General features: G+C 58.1%; 3 protein-coding genes and 1 long non-coding RNA gene across 55 annotated transcripts in view; 2 read left to right on the forward strand and 2 right to left on the reverse strand.

Annotated features, from left to right (window-relative positions):
* ZGPAT (zinc finger CCCH-type and G-patch domain containing) overlaps window positions 1-8,783 on the reverse strand; it is a 25,363-nt gene extending 16,580 nt beyond the window's left edge. For 5 of the 13 annotated variants that reach the window (XM_055266085.2, XM_063634086.1, XM_063634082.1 and 2 more), the window contains exons 1-2: window positions 7,968-8,090; window positions 6,928-7,539 (exon numbers count right to left, since the gene is read on the reverse strand). In XM_055266085.2, coding sequence (XP_055122060.2) covers window positions 6,928-7,511 — 584 coding nt within the window. In that variant the 5' untranslated portion in view covers window positions 7,512-7,539; window positions 7,968-8,090. Of the gene's footprint in view, window positions 1-6,927; window positions 7,540-7,916; window positions 8,091-8,523 lie in introns of those variants that run through there. The other 8 variants (XM_063634087.1, XM_063634084.1, XM_063634089.1 and 5 more) reach the window with 5 other exon arrangements.
* Window positions 8,022-16,578, forward strand: ARFRP1 (ADP ribosylation factor related protein 1). 4 transcript variants are annotated; one of them, XM_055266093.2, is made up of 8 exons: window positions 8,022-8,218; window positions 8,989-9,087; window positions 9,347-9,434; window positions 9,645-9,727; window positions 13,876-13,957; window positions 14,177-14,247; window positions 15,376-15,476; window positions 15,547-16,578. In XM_055266093.2, exons 2-8 carry the CDS (start codon window positions 8,995-8,997, stop codon window positions 15,632-15,634), a joined length of 606 nt encoding a protein of 201 aa, XP_055122068.1. In that variant the 5' UTR covers window positions 8,022-8,218; window positions 8,989-8,994; the 3' UTR covers window positions 15,635-16,578. The 4 variants fall into 4 exon arrangements, with proteins under 4 accessions (XP_055122068.1, XP_055122069.1, XP_063490216.1 ...); XM_055266094.2 differs by having other exon boundaries at window positions 8,048-8,218; window positions 8,994-9,087; XM_063634144.1 differs by lacking the exon at window positions 8,022-8,218 and adding an exon at window positions 8,228-8,466.
* LOC129474619 (uncharacterized) lies at window positions 10,331-13,869 on the forward strand. The gene is made up of 3 exons (XR_008654591.2): window positions 10,331-11,782; window positions 11,817-12,711; window positions 12,746-13,869. It is a non-coding gene; the product is annotated as an uncharacterized lncRNA (long non-coding RNA).
* An 854-nt stretch (window positions 16,579-17,432) lies between the features above and the next one.
* RTEL1 (regulator of telomere elongation helicase 1) overlaps window positions 17,433-21,264 on the reverse strand; it is a 43,644-nt gene continuing 39,812 nt past the window's right edge. For 12 of the 37 annotated variants that reach the window (XM_063634057.1, XM_063634055.1, XM_055266066.2 and 9 more), the window contains 6 exons: window positions 21,057-21,264; window positions 20,810-20,965; window positions 20,554-20,706; window positions 18,843-19,274; window positions 18,524-18,718; window positions 17,433-17,817 (listed from right to left, as the gene is read on the reverse strand). The exon at window positions 21,057-21,264 is cut by the window's right edge and continues 26 nt beyond it. In XM_063634057.1, the coding sequence (XP_063490127.1) occupies window positions 17,534-17,817; window positions 18,524-18,718; window positions 18,843-19,274; window positions 20,554-20,706; window positions 20,810-20,965; window positions 21,057-21,264 (1,428 nt within the window). In that variant the 3' untranslated portion in view covers window positions 17,433-17,533. Of the gene's footprint in view, window positions 17,818-18,523; window positions 18,719-18,842; window positions 19,275-19,490; window positions 20,257-20,383; window positions 20,707-20,809; window positions 20,966-21,056 lie in introns of those variants that run through there. The other 25 variants (XM_063634062.1, XM_055266071.2, XM_063634059.1 and 22 more) reach the window with 8 other exon arrangements.

A 21,264-nucleotide genomic window follows, 5' to 3' on the forward strand; every position in this document is an offset into this window, starting at 1 on the left:
AAAAAATTTTTTTTAAATAAAGAAATTAATAGAAACTGTTCCTGAGGAAGCCTAGACATTTGAATGACTAGACAAAAACTTTCAATCAATTACCTTAAATACACTAAAAAAAGAGGCTGGGCGCAGTGGCTCACATCTGTAATCCCAGCATTTTGGGAGGCCAAGGCGGGCAGATCACCTGAGGCTACTAGTTTGAGACCAGCCTGGCCAACGTGGTGAAACCCAGTTTCTACTAAAAATACCAAAAATTAGGTGGGTGTGGTGGCACATGCCTATAATCCCAGCTACTTGGGAGGCTGAGGCAGGAGAATCACTTGAACCCAGGAGGCGGAGGTTGAAGTGAGCCGAGATTGTGCCATTGCCCGCCAGCCTGGGTGACAAGAGTGAAACCCCGTTTCAAAAAAAAAAAAAAAATTAGGCCGGGCGCGGTGGCTCACGCTTGTAATCCCAGCACTTTGGGAGGCCGAGGCGGGCGGATCACGAGGTCAGGAGATCGAAACCATGGTGAAACCCCGTCTCTACTAAAAATACAAAAAATTAGCCGGGCGTGGTGGCGGGCGCCTGTAGTCCCAGCTACTCGGAGAGGCTGAGGCAGGAGAATGGCGTGAACCCGGGAGGCGGAGCTTGCAGTGAGCCAAGATCGCGCCACTGCACTCCAGCCTGGGCAACAGAGCGAGACTCTGTCTCAAAAAAAAAAAAAAAAAAAAAATTAATAACTAAAAAGAAATTTAAAAATAAAGGAAACCATGGATAATGAACTAAAGGAAAACAAAAGAACCATGTCTAACCAAATACAGAATATTAGTAAAGTGATAATTATTATAGAAAGAAACCAAATAGAAATTTTGGAGCTAAAAAGTACAATAACTAGTGAAAATTTCACCAGAAGTTTCAACAGCAGATTTGAGAAGGAAGAAGAAAGAAACAGTGAACTTCAGGACAGGTCAGCTGAATTTATCCAAAACGAGGAGTAGAAAGAAAAAAGAACAAAGAAAAATGACTAGAGCCCAAGGGACCTGTGTACACCATGAAGCACATCAATGTACGCACGATGGAAGTTCCATAAGCGGCGAACAGACCGAAAGAAACAAAACTAGTATTTCAAGATGCAAAGAATAGTAGCTGAAACTTTGCAAATTTAATGAAAGGCATGAATTTACACATCCAAGTCCAATGAACTGCAAGTAGCTTATAAATTCAGGGATCCACACCGATACATTATAATCAAACTGCTGAAACCCAAAGACAGAGAATCTCCTAAAATAGCAAGAGAGAAGTGACTAGTCAATATACAAATGTTCCTCAATAAGATTAACAGCCAATTTCTCATCAGAAACTATTGGATCAGAAGGCAGCGAGATGACATTTTTTTTTTTTTTGAGACAGAGTCTCGCTCTGTCGCCCAGGCTGGACTGTAGTGGTGCGATCTCGGCTCACTGCAAGCTCCACCTCCCGGGTTCACGCCATTCTCCTGCCTCAGCTTCCCGAGTAGCTGGGACTACAGGCACCCGCCACCATGCCCGGCTAATTTTTTGTATTTTTAGTAGAGACGGGGTTTCACCGTGTTAGCCAGTGTGGTCTTGATTTCCTGACCTCGTGATCTGCCCGCCTCGGCCTCCCAAAGTGCTGGGATTACAGGCGTGAGCCACCGCGCCCAGCCAAGATGGCATTTTTAAAGCCTTGAAAGAAGGCCAGGCACTGTGACTCACACCTGTAATCTCAGCACCTTGGGAGGCCGAGAAGGGCTGACTGCTTGAGCTTAGGAGTTCAAGACTAGCCTGGGCTTGAGTGAGGCCTTCTATTAAAAAAAAAAAAATGGGGGCTGGGCATGGTGGTTCACGCCTATAATCCCAGCACTTTGGGAGGCCAAGGCGGGCAGATCACCTCAGGTCAGGAATTCGAGACCAGTCTGACCAACACGGTAAGACTAAAATACAAAAATTAGCCAGGTGTGGTGGCGCGTGCCTGTAATCCCAGCTACTGGGCAGGCTGAGGTGGGAGGATCACCTGAACCCGGGAGGCAGACGTTGCAGTGAGACAAGATTGTGCACCAGTATTCTCCAGCCTGGGCGACAGAGCAAGACCCTTTCTCAAAAAAAAAAAAAAAAAAAAAAAAGAAAGAAAGAACGAAAATTTTTGGAAAATTTACAAATACGCAGAAATAAAGACACTCTTGAATAACCAATGAGTCGAACAAAAAAACAAAAGGGAGATTAGGATGTCTTGAGATCAATGAAAATGGAGATTAGGATGTCTTGAGATCAATGAAAATGGAAATACAACAGAACAAAACAGCCAGGTGGCAGGGTGCGGTGGCTCTTGCCCATAATCTCAGCACTTTGAGAGGCCGAGGCAGTAGGACTCCTTGAAGTCAGGAGTTTGAGACCAGCCTAGGCAACAAAGTGAAACCCTGTCTCTGCAAAAACTTTTTTTTTTTTTCTTTTCTTGAGATGGAGTTTTGCTTTTGTTACTCAGGCTGGAGTGCAATGGCATGATCCCAGCTTACTGCAACCTCTGCCTCCCAGGTTCAAACGATTCTCCTGCCTCACCCTCTCGTGTAGCTGGGATTACAGGTGTGCACCACCTCTGACTAATTTGTTTTTTATTTTTAGTAGAGACAGGTTTCACCACATTGGCCAGGCTGGTCTTGAACTCCTGACCTCAAGTGATATGCCCGCCTCAGCCTCCCAAAGTACTGTGATTACAGGCGTCAGCCACTATGCCCAGCCAGAAGGCTTAATATTGTAAAGATGACAATGTGCCCCAAACAGATCTACACATTCTATGCAATCCATATCAAAATTCAAACTGTCTTTTATGCAGAATTGGACAAGCTGATCCTAAAATTCATATGAAATTGCAAAGGATCCAGAAACAAAACAAACCTGAAAAAGAGGAGCAAATGGTGAATAACTACCACTTCTTGAGTTTAAAACTTATTACAAAGCTATAATAATCAAAACAGTGTGGTACTGGCATATATGTACACCAATGGAACAGGAGAGAGAGCTCAGAAATAAACCCTTACATATATGGCCAATTGATTTTGGACAAGAGTACCAAGACCATTCAGTGGAGAAAAAGCAGTCTTTTCAACAAATGGTACTGGGAAAACCGGAAATCCACATGCAAAAGAATGAAGTGGACCCTCACCTAATAACATATACAAAAATTAACTTAAAATGGATCAAAGACCTAAATTTAACAGCTATAACTACAGAACTCTTAGAAGAAAACATAGGTGAGAATCCTCATAACTATGGATGAGGCGATGGTTTCTTTTTTTTTTTTTTTTTTGAGATGGAGTCTCGCTCTGTCGCCCAGGCTGGAGTGCAGTGGCACAATCTAGGCTCACTGCAAGCTCCACCTCCCAGGTTCACGCCATTCTCCTGCCTCAGCCTCTCCGAGTAGCTGGGACTACAGGCGCCCGCCACCACGCCCGGCTAATTTTTTGTATTTTTAGTAGAGACGGGGTTTCTCCGTGGTCTCGATCTCCTGACCTTGTGATCCGCCCGCCTCGGCCTCCCAAAGTGCTGGGATTACAAGCGTGAGCCACCGCGCCCGGCCGGTGATGGTTTCTTAAATCTGACGACAAAAACATAGGCAATAAAGAAACAATAAACTGCACTGCATCAAAATTTAAAATGTTTGTGCATCAAAGGACACTGTATCGAGTGAAAAGACAACCCAAACAATGGGAGCAAATATCTGCAAACTATGTATTTCATAAGAGAAAAATATCCAGAATATGTAAAGAAATCCTGGGCCAGGTGTGGTGGCTCACGCCTGTAATCCCAGCACTTTGGGAAAGCAAGGCGGGATCACCTGAGGTCAGGAGTTCCAGACCAGCCTGGCCAACATGGTGAAACCCTGTCTCTACTAAAAATACAAAAATTAGCTGGGTTTGGTGGCAGGCGCCTGTAATCCCAGCTACTCGGGAGGCTGAGGCAGGAGAATCCCTTGAACCCGGGAGGTGGAGATCGTGCCACTGCACTCCAGCCTGGGCAACAACAGTGAAACACCATCTTAAAAAAAAAAAAAAAAAGTCCAACGCGAATCCAAGAGAACTTATCAGTACTGAATGGTGGCAAGGCGGGAGTCTGTAAGATGCTCCAGAAGGCTTCAGATCAGGCCTGATGCTGACACAGCACGCAGCACCGGGTGGAGCAGGGGAGGGAACGAGGGCTGGGGGAAACCGGAGCCCTCTGAGCCTCGAAGCCCTGGGCCACTCAGTTCTACTCCCGTTTCCTCCTCTGTCAAACGGTGTGACTGCAGGGCCTACCTACAGGGCTGTTGCACAGATAAATGAAAGCGTATGAAACTCTTGGAGCAGTGCCTGGCCCAGAGGAAGCACCACAGGGATGTATCAGATCTCTCATCAAGGGGATCAGGAATTCCAGACCTGGGCAACATGGTGAAAGCCCGTCTCTACAAAAAATACAAAAATTAGCTGGGCATGGCAGTGCACGCCTGTAGTATCAGCTATTAGGGAGGCTGAGGTGGGAGGATGGCTTGGGCCAGGGAGGCAGAGATTGCAGTGAGCCAAGATTGTGCCACTGCACTCCAGCCTGGGTGACAGAGCAGCAAGACGATGTTTCAAAAAAAAAAAAAGAAAAAGGAAGACATTCAAAGAACTAGAACTAGGGATGGTTACACGGTCAGCCTGAACTATTTGCTAAAAAAGAAAATTACCTACTAGAAGGCTTGGTAAATATTTCTTCTAAGAGGGAAGTAAAAAGGAGCAAAAATAAAGCTATGCGCTTATGGAAATAGAGACATCACAGTAATAATTGTGGATATTTGAATATGGAAAAGGTGCTGGGCGCGGTGGCTCACGCCTGTAATCCCAGCACTTTGGGAGGCCGAGGTGGGCGGATCACGAGGTCAGGAGATCGAGACCATCCTGGCTAACACGGTGAAACCCCGTCTCTACTAAAAATACAAAAAATTAGCCAGGCATGGTGGCGGGCGCCTGTAGTCCCAGCTACTTGGGAGGCTGAGGCAGGAGAATGACTTGAACCCGGGAGGCGGAGCTTGCAGTGAGCCGAGATTGCACCATTGCACTCCAGCCTGGGCGACAGAGCGAGACTCCGTCTCAAAAAAAAAAAAAAAAAAAAAATGAATATGGAAAAGGTATTCCCATTAAATGTGTTACCTATTATGACATGGAAGTTACTCTTTTTTGTCCTCACATCAGACTTGGATTTCCAAGAAGTTCTTTTTAAGTAATTTCCTAATCAGTTAGATTAGAGATGCAACTATGAAGTATTCACAGTTGGAAAAACCCAGTAACTTCTGGAATTTGCTTTAAAATGGCCCAGGAAAGAAAAAAGTAAGGCAGGGAGAACAGACAAAAGGAGACTGGCGAAATGTCAATAAATGAGGACACTGGATGATGGACCCTGGGCGGTGATTATGGTAAGCTCTCTAATTTGGGGTATGTTTCAAAATCTCCATAAAAGTAAAATTTGAAAGTTGAACTCTAGAGAATAAAACTAACAACAGGGCTGGGCGCAGTGGCTCACGCCTGTGATCCCAGCACTTTGGGAGGCCAGGGCAGGTGGATCACTTGAGTCAGGAGTGTGAAACCAGCCTGGGCAACATGACAAAACCCCACCTCTACTAAAAATACAAAAATTAGCTGGGCGTGATGGCTCACACCTGTTATCCCAGCACTTTGGGAGGCCGAGGCAGGTGGATCATGAGGTCAGGAGTTCAAGACCAGCCTGGCCAAGATGGTGAATCTCCGACTCTACTAAAAACACAAAAAATTAGCCAGGCATGGTGGTGGGCGCCTGTAATTCCAGCTACTCTGGACGCTGAGGCAGAGAATTACTTCAACCCGGGAGACAGAGGTTGTGGTAAGCTGAGATTGCGCCACTACACTCCAGCCTGGGTGATGAGAGTGAAACTCTGTCTCCAAAAAAAAAAAAAAAAGGCCGGGCACGGTGGCTCACGCTTGTAATCCCAGCACTTTGGGAGGCTGAGGTGGGTGGATCATGAGGTCAGGAGATTGACACCATCCTGGCTAACATGGTGAAACCCCGTCTCTGCTAAAAAATACAAAAAAATTAGCCAGGCATGGTGGCAGGCGCCTGTAATCCCAGCTATTCGGGAGGCTGAGGCTGGAGAATAGCTTGAACCCGGGAGGTAGAGCTTGCAGTGAGCCAAGATCGCGCCACTGCACTCCGGCCTGGGCAACAGAGCAAGACTCCGTCTCAAAAAAAAGAAACAAAATTATAGTAATATAAAAATTAGCTGGGTGTGGTAGCATGAGTCTGTAGCCCAGCTCCTAGTGGGGCTGAGGCAGGGGGATCAGTGGAGCCCAGGAGGTCCAGGCTGCAGTAAGCCAGGACTATGCCACTGCACCCCAGCCTGGTTGACAAAGTAAGACCCTGTCTCAAAAACAATTAAAACCACCACCAAAAAAACTGACGATAGGTTGGAGACCTATTCTCTTCCACAATAGCCTTGCACTGTTGCTCAGGCTGCAGTACAGTGGCTCCATCTCCACTCACTGCAAACTCGGCCTCCTGGGTTCAACCAATTCTCCTGCCTCAGCCTCCTCACTAGCCAGGACCACAGGTGCGCGCCACCACGACCGGTTCATTTTTGTTTTTTTAAGGAGATGGAGTTTCACCATGTTGACCAGTGTGGTCTTGAACTCCTGACCTCAGGTGATCTGCCCGCCTCGGCTTCCCAAAGTGCTGGGATTACAGGCGTGAGCCGCCGCGCCCGGCCTCCTTCCATGCTTCTTGATTCACCCCAGAAGAAAGACGTAGATGCCTGAACACACACACTGCTGTCAAGGCACGCCTGCCCAAGGAAGCTCAGACAAAACTGCAAAGTGAGGGCCGATCCTGACCCGACCCTGTGTGCGTGCCCCTTACGCCCCTAAGGTTGGCATCTGACAACAAAGGGCTTTACCTGCAGTTCTCCTTAAAGCGGCACTTTCCCTCCAGGAAGAACGGGCACGGCTTCAGAGACTTGTGAGTGGGGTACAGGTAAAGCACACGGACACCCGCCGAGCCATCCTCCGCCTCTTCCGTTCCCACCACCATGGCGTTGTGATACTCCAGAGTGCCCCAGGAGCTGTAGTAGGGCGCGCTCACCTTTGTCCCACTCAGCTCTTCCTCGTCCTCTCCCTCTTCCTCCTCCTGCCCACCTGCCGTAGATTCTGGCCCCGCCTCTGCTTTAGGAACGGTCTCTGATCCGGACCCAGGGGCCGCTGCTGGTGCCTCCACCGCCTCAGTGATGGCCTCCCGCAAAGCCTGGTACTCAGCATCTTCCTGGCGGCCTGGGCGCTCTTCGTCCAGCGCGGCCAGCAACCTGCTCTTCCTGACAGACACCAGGCTGGCCTCGGTGAGCTCGATGAGCTCCTTCAGGTCCCCCTGCAGCTGGCGCAGGTCCGCCTGCTCAGACGAATCCAGGCCGGCGCCCAGGGCCAGCTCCACCTGCTGCAGCTGCGCACGGTAGGTCTGCAAGGCCGACCCCAGGCTCTCCTCGTCCATGCTGAGAGAGAGAGGCGCTGGACCGGGGCTGCGAGAAGAGAAGCCGGGTGAGCCCCGCGTCTCGGGACCGACCCCACAGCCTGAGGGCGGGCACGGGCACGTCCCCTTTCCCTCGGGGAGACACCGGCTCAGAGGCACAGCTCCCAGCGCAGAGGTCGCAGCCCGGGTACCCCCGCTCAGGCTCCGCGCTTCCCTTCCGAGCCGCCGTGGGCTCGCCGCTAGCGGGGTCCCGCGTCACTCCGGAGCCGCCTCCCCGCGGGGCGCCCCGCCGCCCAGCCCTCCGCCGAGCCCACCCGCCACGCCCGCCGCCTTCAAGGCCGGCCGCGCCCCCCCGCCCGGCGTCTCTTCCGTCTGGCCGAGGCCGCGTCCCCGCAAACCGCGGCCCCCAGGTCCCCGGCCGGGCACCTCCTCCGCGCGGTTTCCCAGCCGCAGCCATAGAGAGCCCGCCGGCCTCACCGGCTAGAGCGGCCCGGCGCCCCCTTTTCGCCCCAGCAGCCGACTGGCACTTCCTCCCGAGCGCCGCCGCTTCCGGAAGTGCTTGGCGCGCGGGGGCAGCCGGGAAGCGGAGCGCGGAGGCCGCCGGGACGCGGTTCAGCTCCTTCCCGGAGGCCGGCCCGCGTCCCGTCAGGCGCCGCGCGGGGTTAGCGCGGGGTCAGCGGAGGTCAGCGGGGGTCAGCAGCAGCGGTCCGAGGGCGCGGCGGACGCAGGTAGGCCGCAGGCAGTGCGGTGGGGCGCGAGGCCCGAGGGGCGGCCCAGGACTCGACGTGGGACGCGAGTGTGACAGGAGCCAGCTTTAGCTGCTTGTCGGCGAGCCTCAAACCTGGCGGCCGCGGCATGGCGCGGACGTAGCCGGGGGCCGCGACCCGGGTTCTTCCTCCGCAGCCGTTCCCTGCCCGCCGCGCGCCGCCTCCGGGTGCACTGCGGGAGCAGCCGGGCCGCTGCTCACCGCCTTGTAGTCCGTTCCCCCCAGGCCGTCCCCGTTTTAAGAAATGGGGTGATGGGGCGTCCGTACCCGGCGCCTGCAGGGGCTTCTGGGGAGCGCGTCGGCGGCTCGCTGCTCCCGTCTGGGGCGCGGGGCTGACGCTCGAGGGTGCTGTGGCCCAGGCGGGGCTGCAGCGAGTGTGTTCCCCGTTCCGCGCGCGTGAAGCGTGGGAGCGAAACCTCGAGGGAGGGCGGGAGCGCAGCTGAGCTCACTGTGAACACCTGGCTGGGTAGTCCCGCGAGCAGGGGAGGGACCGGAACCGATGTGTGTTCGGAAAGGTCGCAGTCATTGCTGTGAGCAGAAGGACAGAATGGCGGCTGACCTGGGAGAAGTTACAGAGGGATGGGGTGGAAGAGGGACGAGGAGTCGGGAATGGCCCCCAGGCTCTCGTCCTGAGCGGTCAGCTGGACGTGGGGCGCTACTGACCACCGTGGAGAAGCCCGGGGGAGGGGAGGTGCGTTCTGGCTGCACACTGACATCTGTTGGGGTGCCCAGGGCAGGATGTACACGCTGCTGTCGGGCTTGTACAAGTACATGTTTCAGAAGGACGAGTACTGCATCCTGATCCTGGGCCTGGACAATGCTGGGAAGACGGTGAGTGCCCACTCCCTTGCGCGCACCTTTCCCACGGCCTGGTGGCGCTCCCTTCGGTTTTGTGCTGTCGGCTGCATGTTCACCACCCAGACAGAATCCAAATTTCACCTGAGGCGGCGGGATAGTCAGCACCAGCTTCCTGAAGAGCAGAGTGTTGCTTTGTTTCTGCTTTTGTCTTTTAAACAACAGACTTGAGAAGGATATTTGGGAAGCCAGCGTAGCCCCTACTTGATGTGTTTGCCTCTCCCTGTCTCCTCAGACCTTCCTGGAGCAGTCGAAAACCCGATTTAACAAGAACTACAAGGGGATGAGTCCATCCAAAATCACCACCACCGTGGGTCTAAACAGTAAGGGCTCTAAATAGGGCTGTGGGTTTGGGGCCTTGAGGATGCCGTGATGTTCACAGTCCAGCTGGCCCGTGGCCACAGCCCCGTCGGGCCCCTCTCAAGTCTCATTTGAGTGGCACCAGCACGGTTTGCCCCATCCCCTGGGAGAGCTGGGACTGGGTGTGTCGAGGACCAAGGTCACGAGCCTTGCCTGTTTCCTCCTCTCCCCAGTCGGCACTGTGGATGTGGGAAAGGCCCGGCTCATGTTCTGGGACTTAGGAGGGCAGGAAGAGCTGCAGTCTTTGTGGGACAAGGTAAGACTCCCTGGCCAGGACCACCCCCACCCCAGCCCTCCAGTGCCATTTCTTTCCAGAGTCCACCCTTTGGGCCCTTCCTCAGCAGCTTTCCTTACCCACTTTGTCCTTGGGGTTTTCTCTCTGGTCCTGTCCCAGGTTCCCGAGTGGCTCCCTGTTTTGTCCCAGCTGAACCCTTAGCTAAAGTTGCCCCAAAAGTGGTGATAGGGGAGCTTCCCACTTGGGAGTTCCCTGCGATGGGGCCAGTGGAGATTCCAGGGAAAGAATCACTAAACGCCAAGGCAATCAGAAAAGAGCACGTATTAGGGGAACCTGTTGACAGAGTGCGGCATCCTCAGGTCAGAGCACGTATTGGGGAACCTGTTGACAGAGTGCGGCATCCTCAGGTGACGAGTGAGAGAAGGGCGTGTTCACTGGTCATGTCTGAAGCCCGGGGGGAACTGGGTTCAGGGCTGGGGCTAGTTTCTTTCAATGTTTTGAAACCTGAATGTTATGTTAACAACCTAAACATCTTACAAGTGTCTGGGAATGTTCAAACCCTGGCTTGGGTTTGAGCCTAAGGGAAACCTTGCTGGCCAGGTCAGAGAGGTCAGGGCAGTCTGTTTCTTTCGGAGTCAGGACAAGACAAAGTGTGGGGATCCGGGGACCCTGCACTCCTCCAAAGTGAGTTCCTCCTTTCGGCTCAGAGATCTTGCTGCTGACCACCACAGGACACAGAAATGGCAAAGACCAGATGTGGGGAAGGCAGGACGGCTGCCTCTCCCCTGATGAGGTTCCCTCAGTTCTAGCTTAACATTTGTTCTTCCGTGATCACCAGAAGACTCCTCAGGATCCTGCTGCAGCGGTCTCCTATTTTGACACAGGTTTTGGGCATTTCTGAGATCCCAGTGTGGTGCCCCTTCCCCACACCCCCCAGGCTGCAGTTTATCTCCTTCTCAGCCTGGGCCAGGCACTGAGTCCAGCACTCAGCAGGGCAGAGCTTGTGGCTTCCTCGGGCTCCCCGCCCTGGGCTGGCACAGTGGGTGTGGGGCAGCCGCAGTGCCTTGGCTGCCCTGATGCTTGCCAGTTGTCATCTCTAGAGCTGAGTGCCCAGGTCCTGATCTCCTTTTTGATCCCAGTTCCCCTTTCCTAGGCCCCCGCCAAAGTGTCCCCTCCTGCTGTGACTTCTAGCCAAGAAGGCATTTCTCCCATGGCCAAGTGATCTCTGATAGATCCTGTGGGACCACTGAAGTCAGACGGGACCAGTTGAGTCAGGGCCTGTGTCCAGTGCCCAGCATGCTTGGGGAGTGACACAGACGATGATGATCTTGTCACAGGCCGGTGTCTCAGGCACAGATGCTGAGGCAGGTTGAGGTGCAGGATGCACATTGGGGGTTGGCACCAGGAAAGGCAGCGAGGACGGGAGAAGAGAGGTCGACTCAGGCAGCAGGATCCGCGGAGCTGTGGTTGGCCCAGCAGGGAGCCCTGGAGGAGAACTGGCCATGCTGTGCCATGTGGGGCCAGGCTGGCTGGGACTCCACACCACGGCCTGGTGGGTCCCCAGTGTGGGCTGCCCTGGGCAGGTGTGACCTGGCAGCATGGCTCTTTGCAGCCAGAGTGGGTCCACAGAAACCAAACGAGGCCATCGCTGGTGCAGTGTTCTCCAGCATGAAGCAAGAATACAGTGGGGCCAGCCCTACGTGGACCCACACTTCCACGTTGGAGAGGGGTTCCAACAAGGTCCCGAGGGCCTCTCTTAAAGTGAAACTGGAAGAGGGAGACTTAAGGGGGCCACTATAGCCCATTCTTGCTGCTGGTCTTGGGGTTGCATTCTTCCTTGAGTGCCCCCCCAATTCACTACCACTTCTGCTGGGGTGCAACTTCCTGGCAGTCTGAGCCCTTCTTCAGACACCACCTTGCTGGGGCCAGTGGCTCCCTGGGTCCCCAGCTGTGGGATGGCAGCCCCATCTCCTGCCCACCAGGGTCTCCTAGACATGAGATGCAATTCATGCCCATGAGGCAGCTGTGGCTTGTCATTCAGCGCGTCTGCTGAGTATGTGCCGCTCTAGTGTCAGCGTGTCTGCTGAGTATGTGCTGCTCTAGTGGCCAGGACCCCTGACCCTGCTGAGCTCAGAGCTGGGAGGATGAGCAGCAGAGACCCCCGCTAGGTCACTGGGAGGGACCAGAAGGGAGGCCCCTGCTCCCACCCTGGTTCCTGTTTCCTGCATCCTTGTGCAGAGCCAGCACCGCAGAAAGGGCTGTCATTTCGAATTGGCCTCGTCCAGGGGCTGGACCCTGGGTTGGTGTCCACATGTGTGGCATGTGCCAGGACCTCAGCTCCTGGGTTCTTTGCTGTAACACTAGTCTCTCAGGCTGGCTGGCACTTTGCAGTTGGGGAGCTCCCATTGCTGCTGGGGAGAAGAACTCAGACCCACAGCCCCTCTGATGGCTCCACTGGGGTCAGCTGGCCAGCCAGGAGCCACGCTTGGACACTTTCCTCTTCCCCCTCCTTGGGGGGTACCCCGCAATGACCACTGCTGTGATGCCTCCACTGGGGCGTGCGGCTCTGGGTTCTGCCCGCACTCAGCCCTGAGGTGCCGCTCCTGTCTACTGTGGCCCTGCTGGGCTGTGCACCCTGTGCCTGGTAGGTGTGATGGGTGCCTCTGGCCACATGGTCCCATGGTCCAGGACCCGGTTGCACATGAACCTTCTGCCACCCTGCTCAGAAGCCCCAGGAGCCACGTGGAGATTCTCTCACTGGGCTTGCTGCAGCCTCCACAGAGCCGCCCCTCCCGCCACAGAGGTCTCCACCTTAGGTCCGCCTGCTCCCTTGTGTCAGCAGCAGACAGCCCGCACACTGCAGGGTCCCTTGTGGGGCTGGCGGCCTCTGTGTGGGACCTGTCTGTAGGCCAGAGAAGTTCTGGGGGTGGGGGGGCCTCGCTGCCTGTAGAACCCTGGAGGGCACCTGGCCTTGGGCCTCCCCCTCTCCATTGTGGGAAGTGCAGGTGCACAGGCTTCTCTCCACTGTGGGAAGTGCAGGTGCATAAGCTTGTCTGGCACTGGGATGGGGTTGTCTGGTACTCCCTGCTCAGACACCCTAATGATTTCGGAGAGTTGGGCTGTGCCTCCTGGCTTCTCACGCTCTCAGGGGTGTGTGTGTCTTAACACACTGACCACCAGCTTGTCCTTCCTGGTCAGCATCCAGTTCCAGGTCTCTGGGCACTCATGCCCGGACAGGAGAGCTGGCACAGCCTGGAGGCAAAGTGGCAAATGTGAGCTGTTGTCTGCTCCACGTGGACGCGGAGTTTGCTGTGTTTTTTCCTGATTGAGATAGAGGTGCACTCATCTGGTCCAGGGCTCAGCACTCGTACCTGAGGCCACAGGGGCTGTGCCCTGTCTTGCCCAGAGTCGCCAGCGAGCCCAGGACTGACTGGCCCAGCCTGCAGAGGTCTGAGCTCAGTGACTTTGGCCCTGTCCTGGCAGGGAGGGCTCGCTTCGTAGATGGTGCTGGTCAGTCTTGTCATCTGCATGGCCACACTCCCTCCCTGCACGAGGTGCTGGCCCAGAGCCCCACAGGTGCACTCCCTCAACGGGCCAGGCTGTGGTCTGGGTTCCTCCAGCCCCCAAACCCTATCTTTTTTTTGAGATGGGGTCTCTCATTCTCACCCAGGCTGGAGTGCAGTGGCGTGATCAGAGCTCACTACAGCCTCAACCTCCCAGGTGCAAGCCATCCTCCCACCTCAGCCTCCCGAGTAGCTAGGACTACAGGCGCACATTACCATAAGCTTTTGTAGAGACGGGGTCTCACTATGTTGCCCAGGTTGGCCGTGAACTCCTGGGCTCAGGTGATCCTCCTGCTTCTGCCTCCCAAAGTGTTGGGATAATAAGTGTGAGCCACCACGCCTGGCCCAATCCCTGTCTTTCACTTTTTTCTCTGGCCACCATCAGGCCAAAGGTTGCAGGCAGGTTTTCAGGAGCAGTGTCTGGGGACACCTCCCCCAGATCTCCCCACAACCCCGGAATGCATCCCAGAAGGGTCTTGCAGTTGGAGGCTGCCCTCTTGCCCCTTCCTCATGTGAGCCCCTCACCGTGGCTGTGACACAGGCCTGGCCCTGCTGGCCCTTGGCAGGGTGGGGACTGAGCCCCACCTCCTGGTGCTTTCCTCCCAGTATTACGCAGAGTGTCACGGCGTCATCTACGTCATCGACTCCACCGATGAAGAGAGGCTGGCCGAGTCCAAGCAGGTGTTCGGTGAGTGCGGCCTGGCTGCTCTGGGAGGGATGGATGGTGAGTGGGGGCAGGTCCAGCTTGGGCAGCTCTGTGCCTGGGGCAGGCTCAGTGTCTGGTCAGAAGCGCTCCTGCCTAGTGGGAGACGGGGCAGAGGGAGCGGCTGTCACAGCGTCCATGCCTGTGGGCCCCTGGGCAGTCAGGATGCTGGGTGTGAGGTGCTGCCTCTCCTGCCCTCCCCAGAGAAGGTGGTGACCAGCGAGGCGCTGTGCGGTGTCCCTGTCTTGGTGCTGGCCAACAAGCAGGATGTGGAGGTGAGTCCCACCCCTGCCTCCCACAGCAGCTTCCCGAGTCCCCAGCCTACCCCACAGCAAGGGGAGCAGGTGTGCACCCAGACACGCCAGGCTCAGTGACCGCCCAGGGGGTACAGAGCCATTCTCAAGGCCCGCCCTGCCCCCAGCAGTTTCCGAAGCCTGGTTCCTCTCCAGACCTGCTGCTGCCAGCCCTGGAGGTTCTCCTACCTCAGGGCAGGCGCCCAGAGGCCTCTTCCTGCCATGCAGGGCACCTCTTTCCTGAAGGGTGGCCGTGTCTCAGGAGTGTGTGGGCAAGCTGTGGGGAGACCCAGATGAAACTCAGAGCTCAAAGAAGTGATGCTGGGGCCCTGGTAGGAGTCAGCTCTGACCCTCACCTGTTCCTGCTACCCTTGGAGGTGGCATCTGTGCCAGCCCCACCCCCAGGGCAGCCCCTCAAGACTCCTTTGAGGTGCCACTGCCCCTGGGAGCACTGGCCCCACTGAATTCTAGCTGTCCTCTTGGAGTGGCTTTGCACAGAAGCAGCCCGGCATCCAGAGGGCCAGGGTGAATCTTCACTTCCCGTCTTCTCTGGGGTGGCTCTGCTGCCCCCAGCCTGTAGGGCTGGCCTCCCCTACAATCTCGGCCAACAAGAGAGACACCTGGTATGGGGCAGGGTTCTCCCCTCGGAGGAAAAGGGGAGAGGAGGGCTGCTTTTTGAAGACTGGGCAGGTGGTCGTGAGCAGAAGCCACCATGACTGCAGAGTGCCCCCATCACTGACGCAGGGCTCCCCCACTCCATCATCCCAGCCGTGTGGGCCCCTGGGACCTGCCTTCGCCACTGCCCAGGAGGCCTCAGTCCTGGGAGCCCCAACTCGGGGCTCAGGGTGTCCCCCAGGGAGGGGATGGGGGGTGGACTCCTTGGAGCTGTGTGGATGTCTGAAGTTTGTCTCAGGCACCACCAGCCACATTCAGCCTCGGGCTGAGCACAGGGTCCTCAGCGCTGTGGCCTCTGTGGGAGACCCTGGGACCCTGGTGGAGCTCTGCGTGTCTTCCTGGGGTGAAGGGCATACGCCCTTCTGAAAGCCCCAGGCCCACAGGCAGGACAGGGCCAGACACAGGGGCTGCTCCTCACGGCCTTCCCTCCCCCAGACATGCCTCTCGATCCCTGACATCAAGACGGCCTTCAGCGACTGCACCAGCAAGATCGGCAGGCGGGACTGCCTGACCCAGGCCTGCTCGGCCCTCACAGGGTGAGTGGGGCTGCACCTGCGGGGGCTTTGGGGACCAAGACCCCCTGCCTCACACTCCCTGTCTTCACAGCAAAGGGGTGCGTGAGGGCATCGAGTGGATGGTGAAGTGTGTCGTGCGGAATGTGCACCGGCCGCCGCGGCAGAGGGACATCACGTAGGCGCAGCCGCGCTGCCGTCGGGACGGCTGGTCCCCTGGTGCTGGAGGAGTGGCCTCCTGTTGGCTCCCATGCTGCTGATCTGGGGGGTGGGTTTGCATTGCTTTGGGGTTCTTCTATTTACTTTGTTTTCTCGAAGACAAACTTTCCTCTATGTCTGGAAAAGCGTAGGCATCCGGAGACTTTGGAGGGGAGTCTGGCAGCCCTGCTGGCCCAGGCCCTGCGGCGGCAGCCTTTCCACAGGGTGCAGCAGCGGCCTTTCGAGGCCCTTTCTAGGGGGTCTGAGGGAGACCTGGTAGGGAATTGGGTCTCCAGTGCTCGGGCTTGGGCTGGGGGGGGGACAGCCCTGTGGGACCCTCAGGAGAAGCCGTGGCTGTCTCCGCCCCATCGAGGAGGCCCATCAGCCATGGCTGCCATCTGGCTTCTGCCCCGTGACCCTATGACCCTGGAAGTGGTCCCTGGGGCTGATCTTGCCTTAAGGAAGACCTAGGCCATGTCCCCAAAGGCCGGCAGGGGCCCTGGATTGTGATGCAGCTTCGGGACAGGGCTGAGGCGGCCTGTGGGGGAAGATACATACCCCACGCCTGGGCCTGGCTTCACCTCATCTTAATCCCCCGGGAGGGAGCTGACTGATGCAAAAAAGCTGAGGGGGCCTTCTGGGAGTGGCTGTTTTTATGCCCCAGCCCCGCACCTTGGGGAGTGTTTGTGGGGGTCCAGAGCCCTCCCCCAGCCAAGAGAGAATCCTGGAGGGGTTTTCTGTGGGGCCCTGTGTCAGTGCTGTGCTGGGCCTGCGTCCCCTGCTTGGGAGTAAGGCTGGTCCCGGGGCCCTCCCTGCACAGCCCCCACTGGGCCTGCCAGGTGCTCTGTTCTTCCTCAGTCTGGCGGTGGGCAGGAGCCGCCTGCCCAGTGCCACCCAGGGTGAGTGCAAAATAAAGACGGCGAGTGTGGCTCTGTCCATCCCTTCCGTCCTGGAGGGCCGAGGCTTGGCTCCTGGCTGTTGGACACGGTGATGGTGGTACTGGGCTGCTCAGGGGCTGGTGGGCAGGTGAGGGGCTCCCCAGGTGGGCCTGGAGAGTCCAGGCACTCCCTTCCTGTGGATGTGGGAAGGATGCGGGGTCCTGGGAGGAGCTGCTGGGAAGGGGCATGAGTCAAGGTGGGGGTGGCGCAGCAGCTGCGGGGCTGTGACTCATAGGAGTTGGGCCCTGGAAGTCCCCGTGTCCTCTCCAAGGGACCCTGTGTGTGTTCTGCAGGTTGGTTCCCAGGACCTGGAGGGGGGCCTCCAGCCACGGGAACCTGGCCATTCTGGGGAGGCGAGTGGCTGGGGCAGGCCCCCAGTTGCCTGGATGCGTCTGGAGGCTTCAGAGCCTGCCCCAGAGGGGAAAAAGCTTCACTTCCCGGGAAGCATGGGAGGCCTGGAGGTCTTTGGCAGGTCCCCTCTCGGGAAATCCCCTGTGAGTTGGGAGTGGCAGGAATTCAGAAGGGGGGTTAGTGTGGGCCCCGGCGACTAGGGCTGGCCTGAACCCCGTCCTGTTCTTCCAGCAATGACACCGTCCCAGGCCCTGACCCTCCCTGAGCTTCAGGGGCCCCCACCACGTACCACAGCCACCAGGGGCAGAGGGGGCGCTCCCCACTGATCCTCCCAGGGAGGGTCTGTCTGAGGGTCTGAGGTAGGGGAAGCCCCAGGCAGCAGTTCTGATGGCAGCCTGAGGGATCTGGGCACAGCGGGCGGCTCAGGTGTCCCCGGCTGCCCTCCCAGTAGCTGTGCAACTACAACCAGTTTTACAAAAAAGCTTTATAAAAATAGGCTTTAAGAAACCTCATTTCTTCTATTAAAAAACTCTTTTAGTGCAAGCGGGGTGCCAAAGATGTAGAATAAATTAAGTGGGGGCAAGGGGGCCAGGATCAGTGCACAGGGAGGAAGCGCTCACGGACGCTCCGCTCCAGCCCAGGCATCCTGGCCACGCGCAGCGCCTGCAGCAGCTGTGCCAGCGGCGCCCCGTCCCGCGCCTCCAGGAGCTCCGTGAGCCGCCGACGCAGCTTCAGCCGCAAGGCTGCACGGCCCGCCCTTGGTGTCGGACCCCAGCCCTCCGGGGCCTCGAGGGCCTGCAGCAGCCGCTGCAGCCTCTTGATGGAGATGTCCTGGAAAGCCACGAAGTCGATGACAGCACGCTTGCACTCCTCAGCTCCTGCAGTGGGGTGGGGGGGGTGGCAGTCTGATCATTTCACCCACAGACACTGGCGGGGGCTGCCGGGTACCCTTTCTGGGCCCCACCCAGGGGGTTTGTAGGAGAGAGAAATCCCTGTGCAGTGAGCCGTGCTGGAGAGGGCAGTGCAACGGTGGGGAGTGGAGAAGGGGCAGGAGCCTTTGGAGCGGCCACTCAGACCTTGGCTGGGAGAGGCAAGGGCTTGGGGCTCCTGGGCCACCGGAGGGGGCAAGTTGGGACCTGCAGATGGACCCGACCTGACTTGATGTTAAGGGGGTCATTTCCCCCTGTGACTTCTCAACAGTGGTTAACATTGGGCCCTGGTTTCCCCGTGTCAGAGGAGGCAGCCACCTTCCTCTCGGTCAGTTAGGAGAGTTAACATCAGGCCTTGGTTTCCCCATGTCAGAGAAGCCAGCCACCTTCCCCTTGGGTAGTTAGGAGACTGCTGCCCACCTTCCCAGGGCTCCCCAGGGGAGGCTCTGCCCTGGCTCGGATCCTAATCTTCAGCCACCCCTGAGGGGGCGGACTCAGTGGGGATCTAGCAGAGGGACCCCTGATCCCTCAAATCCACTATGGCCCCTTCCCAGAGCCAGCTGGCATGCCTCAGGCTAGATGCACGTGCAGGGACAGGAGTGAGGGCCCAAGTGGGCCTGGCCTGCAGTGTGCTGCCCCCAGTCCTCTGGCTCACCTGGTACCCTGGTGCTGAGGGGGAAGCCAGTGCAGCTGGTGCACAGGGTGTCATGGGAGGAAGAGCCTGGCACATTGAGGGCCAGGCCCAGGGCCGTGCAGTTGCGGTGGGGCTGGCACTGTTCTGAGCTGGAGCTGCTGGCTGAGAAGGTACCTGGGGGGCACGGCTGGCACTGCGTGTTCTGGCTGGGGGTGCCTGCAGCCAGGAGGGAAGAACAGGGTCAGGGGAACTGATGTCCTAGCTCGGGGTGCAAGCCTGGGACCAGCAACCTGACCCCGGCCACCACTCCTGGGGGCCCCTCCCCTCGCCCAGCTCTCACCCGGGGCAATCACGCCGGCGCCAGGTGGACACGATGCGTGCTCCAAGCAGAAACCAGCGTGCGCGAAGAAGCCGGCGCGGCAGCGGCAGGCGCGGTTGTGGGTGGCGTGGCAAGCCCGTGCCTCCTCCTCACGCTCCCCGCAGAGGACGTTGCAGTAGCGGCAGCGCTCCAGGTAGTTCCAGAACTGCGTGTAGTGGCGCGGCGGACACGGGCCACACGTCGTGGGGCTGTCTCGGCGGCACGGCCGCTGCACAAAGGTGCCTGGGGGGCACTGGGCGCACACCAGCCACTCCCCTGTCTCTGCGTCCCGCCAGGGGTAGGTGGGTGCTTCTGCCACTCCGTGTACAGCTGGCACCAGCAGCAGGACAGGCAGCACTGACATCAGGCACAGCAGCGACAGGCCTGGCCCCTCCAGCGCCCTCATGGTCCTTGCTGGAGCAGGGAGAGCGCGGCTCAGTGCGGACACCGGACGCTGCTGTGCCTGACCAACATGCCGCCTCCTTTGCCCTCGTCCGCCTGCGGTGGGGCAGCCCAAGTCCCGAAGCCCATCCTGCTGCCGCCCTACATATATGGGTGGGGAGAGGGCTGGGCCAGCCTTGCCACGCCCCATAGGAACCCCTCCCTCTCCAGGCAGCCCCCCTCACCCACCTGGTACCATCCCTCCCCAGAGCTCAGTCCAAGGGCGGTTCTGTGAGGGGCCTCACCAGCCAGGGAACCGCCCTCAGCACCTGGGGCAGCTCCCAACCCAGAGACCAGCCCAGGCAGTCTGGTGTGTTGGTGGATCCCCCACCAATTGCAGCTTGGCTGCAGCTGTGAGGATGAGGGCAGGGCTGAGCCCACTCGCGGAGGAAGTACAGTGTCACATGGCAGGCTGGGAGGGGCGTCTGCCAACTCCCTGTCCCTCCTCAACTCCCACTACCAAGCCCAGGCCACAAAGACACCGTCCTGGGCACTGCCAGCAGCTTTATTAGAGAGCCCTGTCCCCTGATTAAAAGTGGACACGTGCCCACGGGGGTCTCCTCCTTCCCGGTGAGGGGCTCAGCTGGGGTGCCCCTGTGGCACCACTCACAGGCCAGGCGCCAGGGAAGTTCTGGGGAAGCACCTTCCCAGAGACCCACCCCAGACCCCAAGGGAGCTCAGGGCTTCTCAGAGGCAGGTCCAGACCCGGTCCCACCGCAGGGACCAACCATGGGCCCCGCCTGCCTGAGGCCTGCAGCGGGCCAAGCAGGCTGGCATGGGTGGGCCTATTGTGTTGGGTGGGTTCTTGGCCCACCAGAGCTGGACAGGCAGGTGATCAAGCCACGCTGGGTGTGCGGAGGGCCTCCGTGGGCACTCACTGGGGCTCTGGCCAGAAGACCTGCGTGACGCTCTGCTTCCTGGAGGCGGTGTGGCAGGCTGGGCATGTCCTAGAGGCCTGTGAGACAACCAGCCCACTGGACACGTCGGCCAGGCGTTGCCACCAGCACAAGGGCCTGCCCTTTCCCCCTCAGCCCACCACCTGGGGCTACGCCCAGCAGGAACTGTAGTGGCCAGGCACCAACCTGAAGGTGCCGTTGCCAGCAGGCTTGGCAGCGCTGGAAGTCACAGGCAGGGCACTGGAAGGGCACCACGTCCTCCGCCCCACAGCCCTGGCACACACAGCCTGCTGAGAGGGGCCCGCCCGGAGCTCCCGCGGCCTGCTGCCCAGCGATGTCTCTCCCATGAGGCTCACCCCACTCAGACGCTGCAGGCCCGTAGGGAGGTCCTGGGGACTGGCTGGGACCTGCATCCTCACCGCCCGCCCCCACAGTCCCTGCTGGCCTCTGTCTAAGGAAGGACGAGATCTTGCTCTGGGTCTTCCCGGGCTTCTCCGACCGTGAGGGGCCTGGAGACAGAGACTGAGTCTGAGGGGGGCCTGGGGCTTTGCTGCTCACTCCCAGGGCTACCTGGTTGGGGCGCTGTCAGGAGCAGCCAGGCAGGTGCCCTACCTGGTTGGGGAGCCCCGTGGGTAAGCACAGGAGGCACGGCAAGACTCTCCTCCTGGGGTCCTGGCGGCTCCATGCCCAGGTAGGGCCGGCCGGTCAGGTCTGTGCATGTCTGTGAGAATCGCTGCTTGTGGTGTGGACGCACAAACATGCTGAACCCTGCGGGGAGCTTCACTCAGACCCAGCACAGCCCCCATCTTGTCCCCTGCCCCCGACCCCACCGGCTGTTCCCCACGCCAGGGCCACTTGCTGTGCAGCAGGGGGAAGTCCTCCGGCTTTGCAGTGGTCAGGGCGGCCAGCACAGCCAGCACCTTGTCGAGGTCGTCGTCTTGCTTATAGGCTGTCAGCGCTGCCAAGAGCTGGCTACAGCCTGCAGACCCCAGGGCCCTGCGGGCATCAGCCAGGTAGGTGCTCACGGCGCGCTGGCCCTGCTTCCCTGCTCTGGGCGCTCCAGACCC

This window comes from Symphalangus syndactylus, chromosome 24 (assembly GCF_028878055.3).
Source record: "Symphalangus syndactylus isolate Jambi chromosome 24, NHGRI_mSymSyn1-v2.1_pri, whole genome shotgun sequence".
In the NCBI taxonomy this organism is placed as follows: Eukaryota; Metazoa; Chordata; class Mammalia; order Primates; family Hylobatidae; genus Symphalangus; species Symphalangus syndactylus.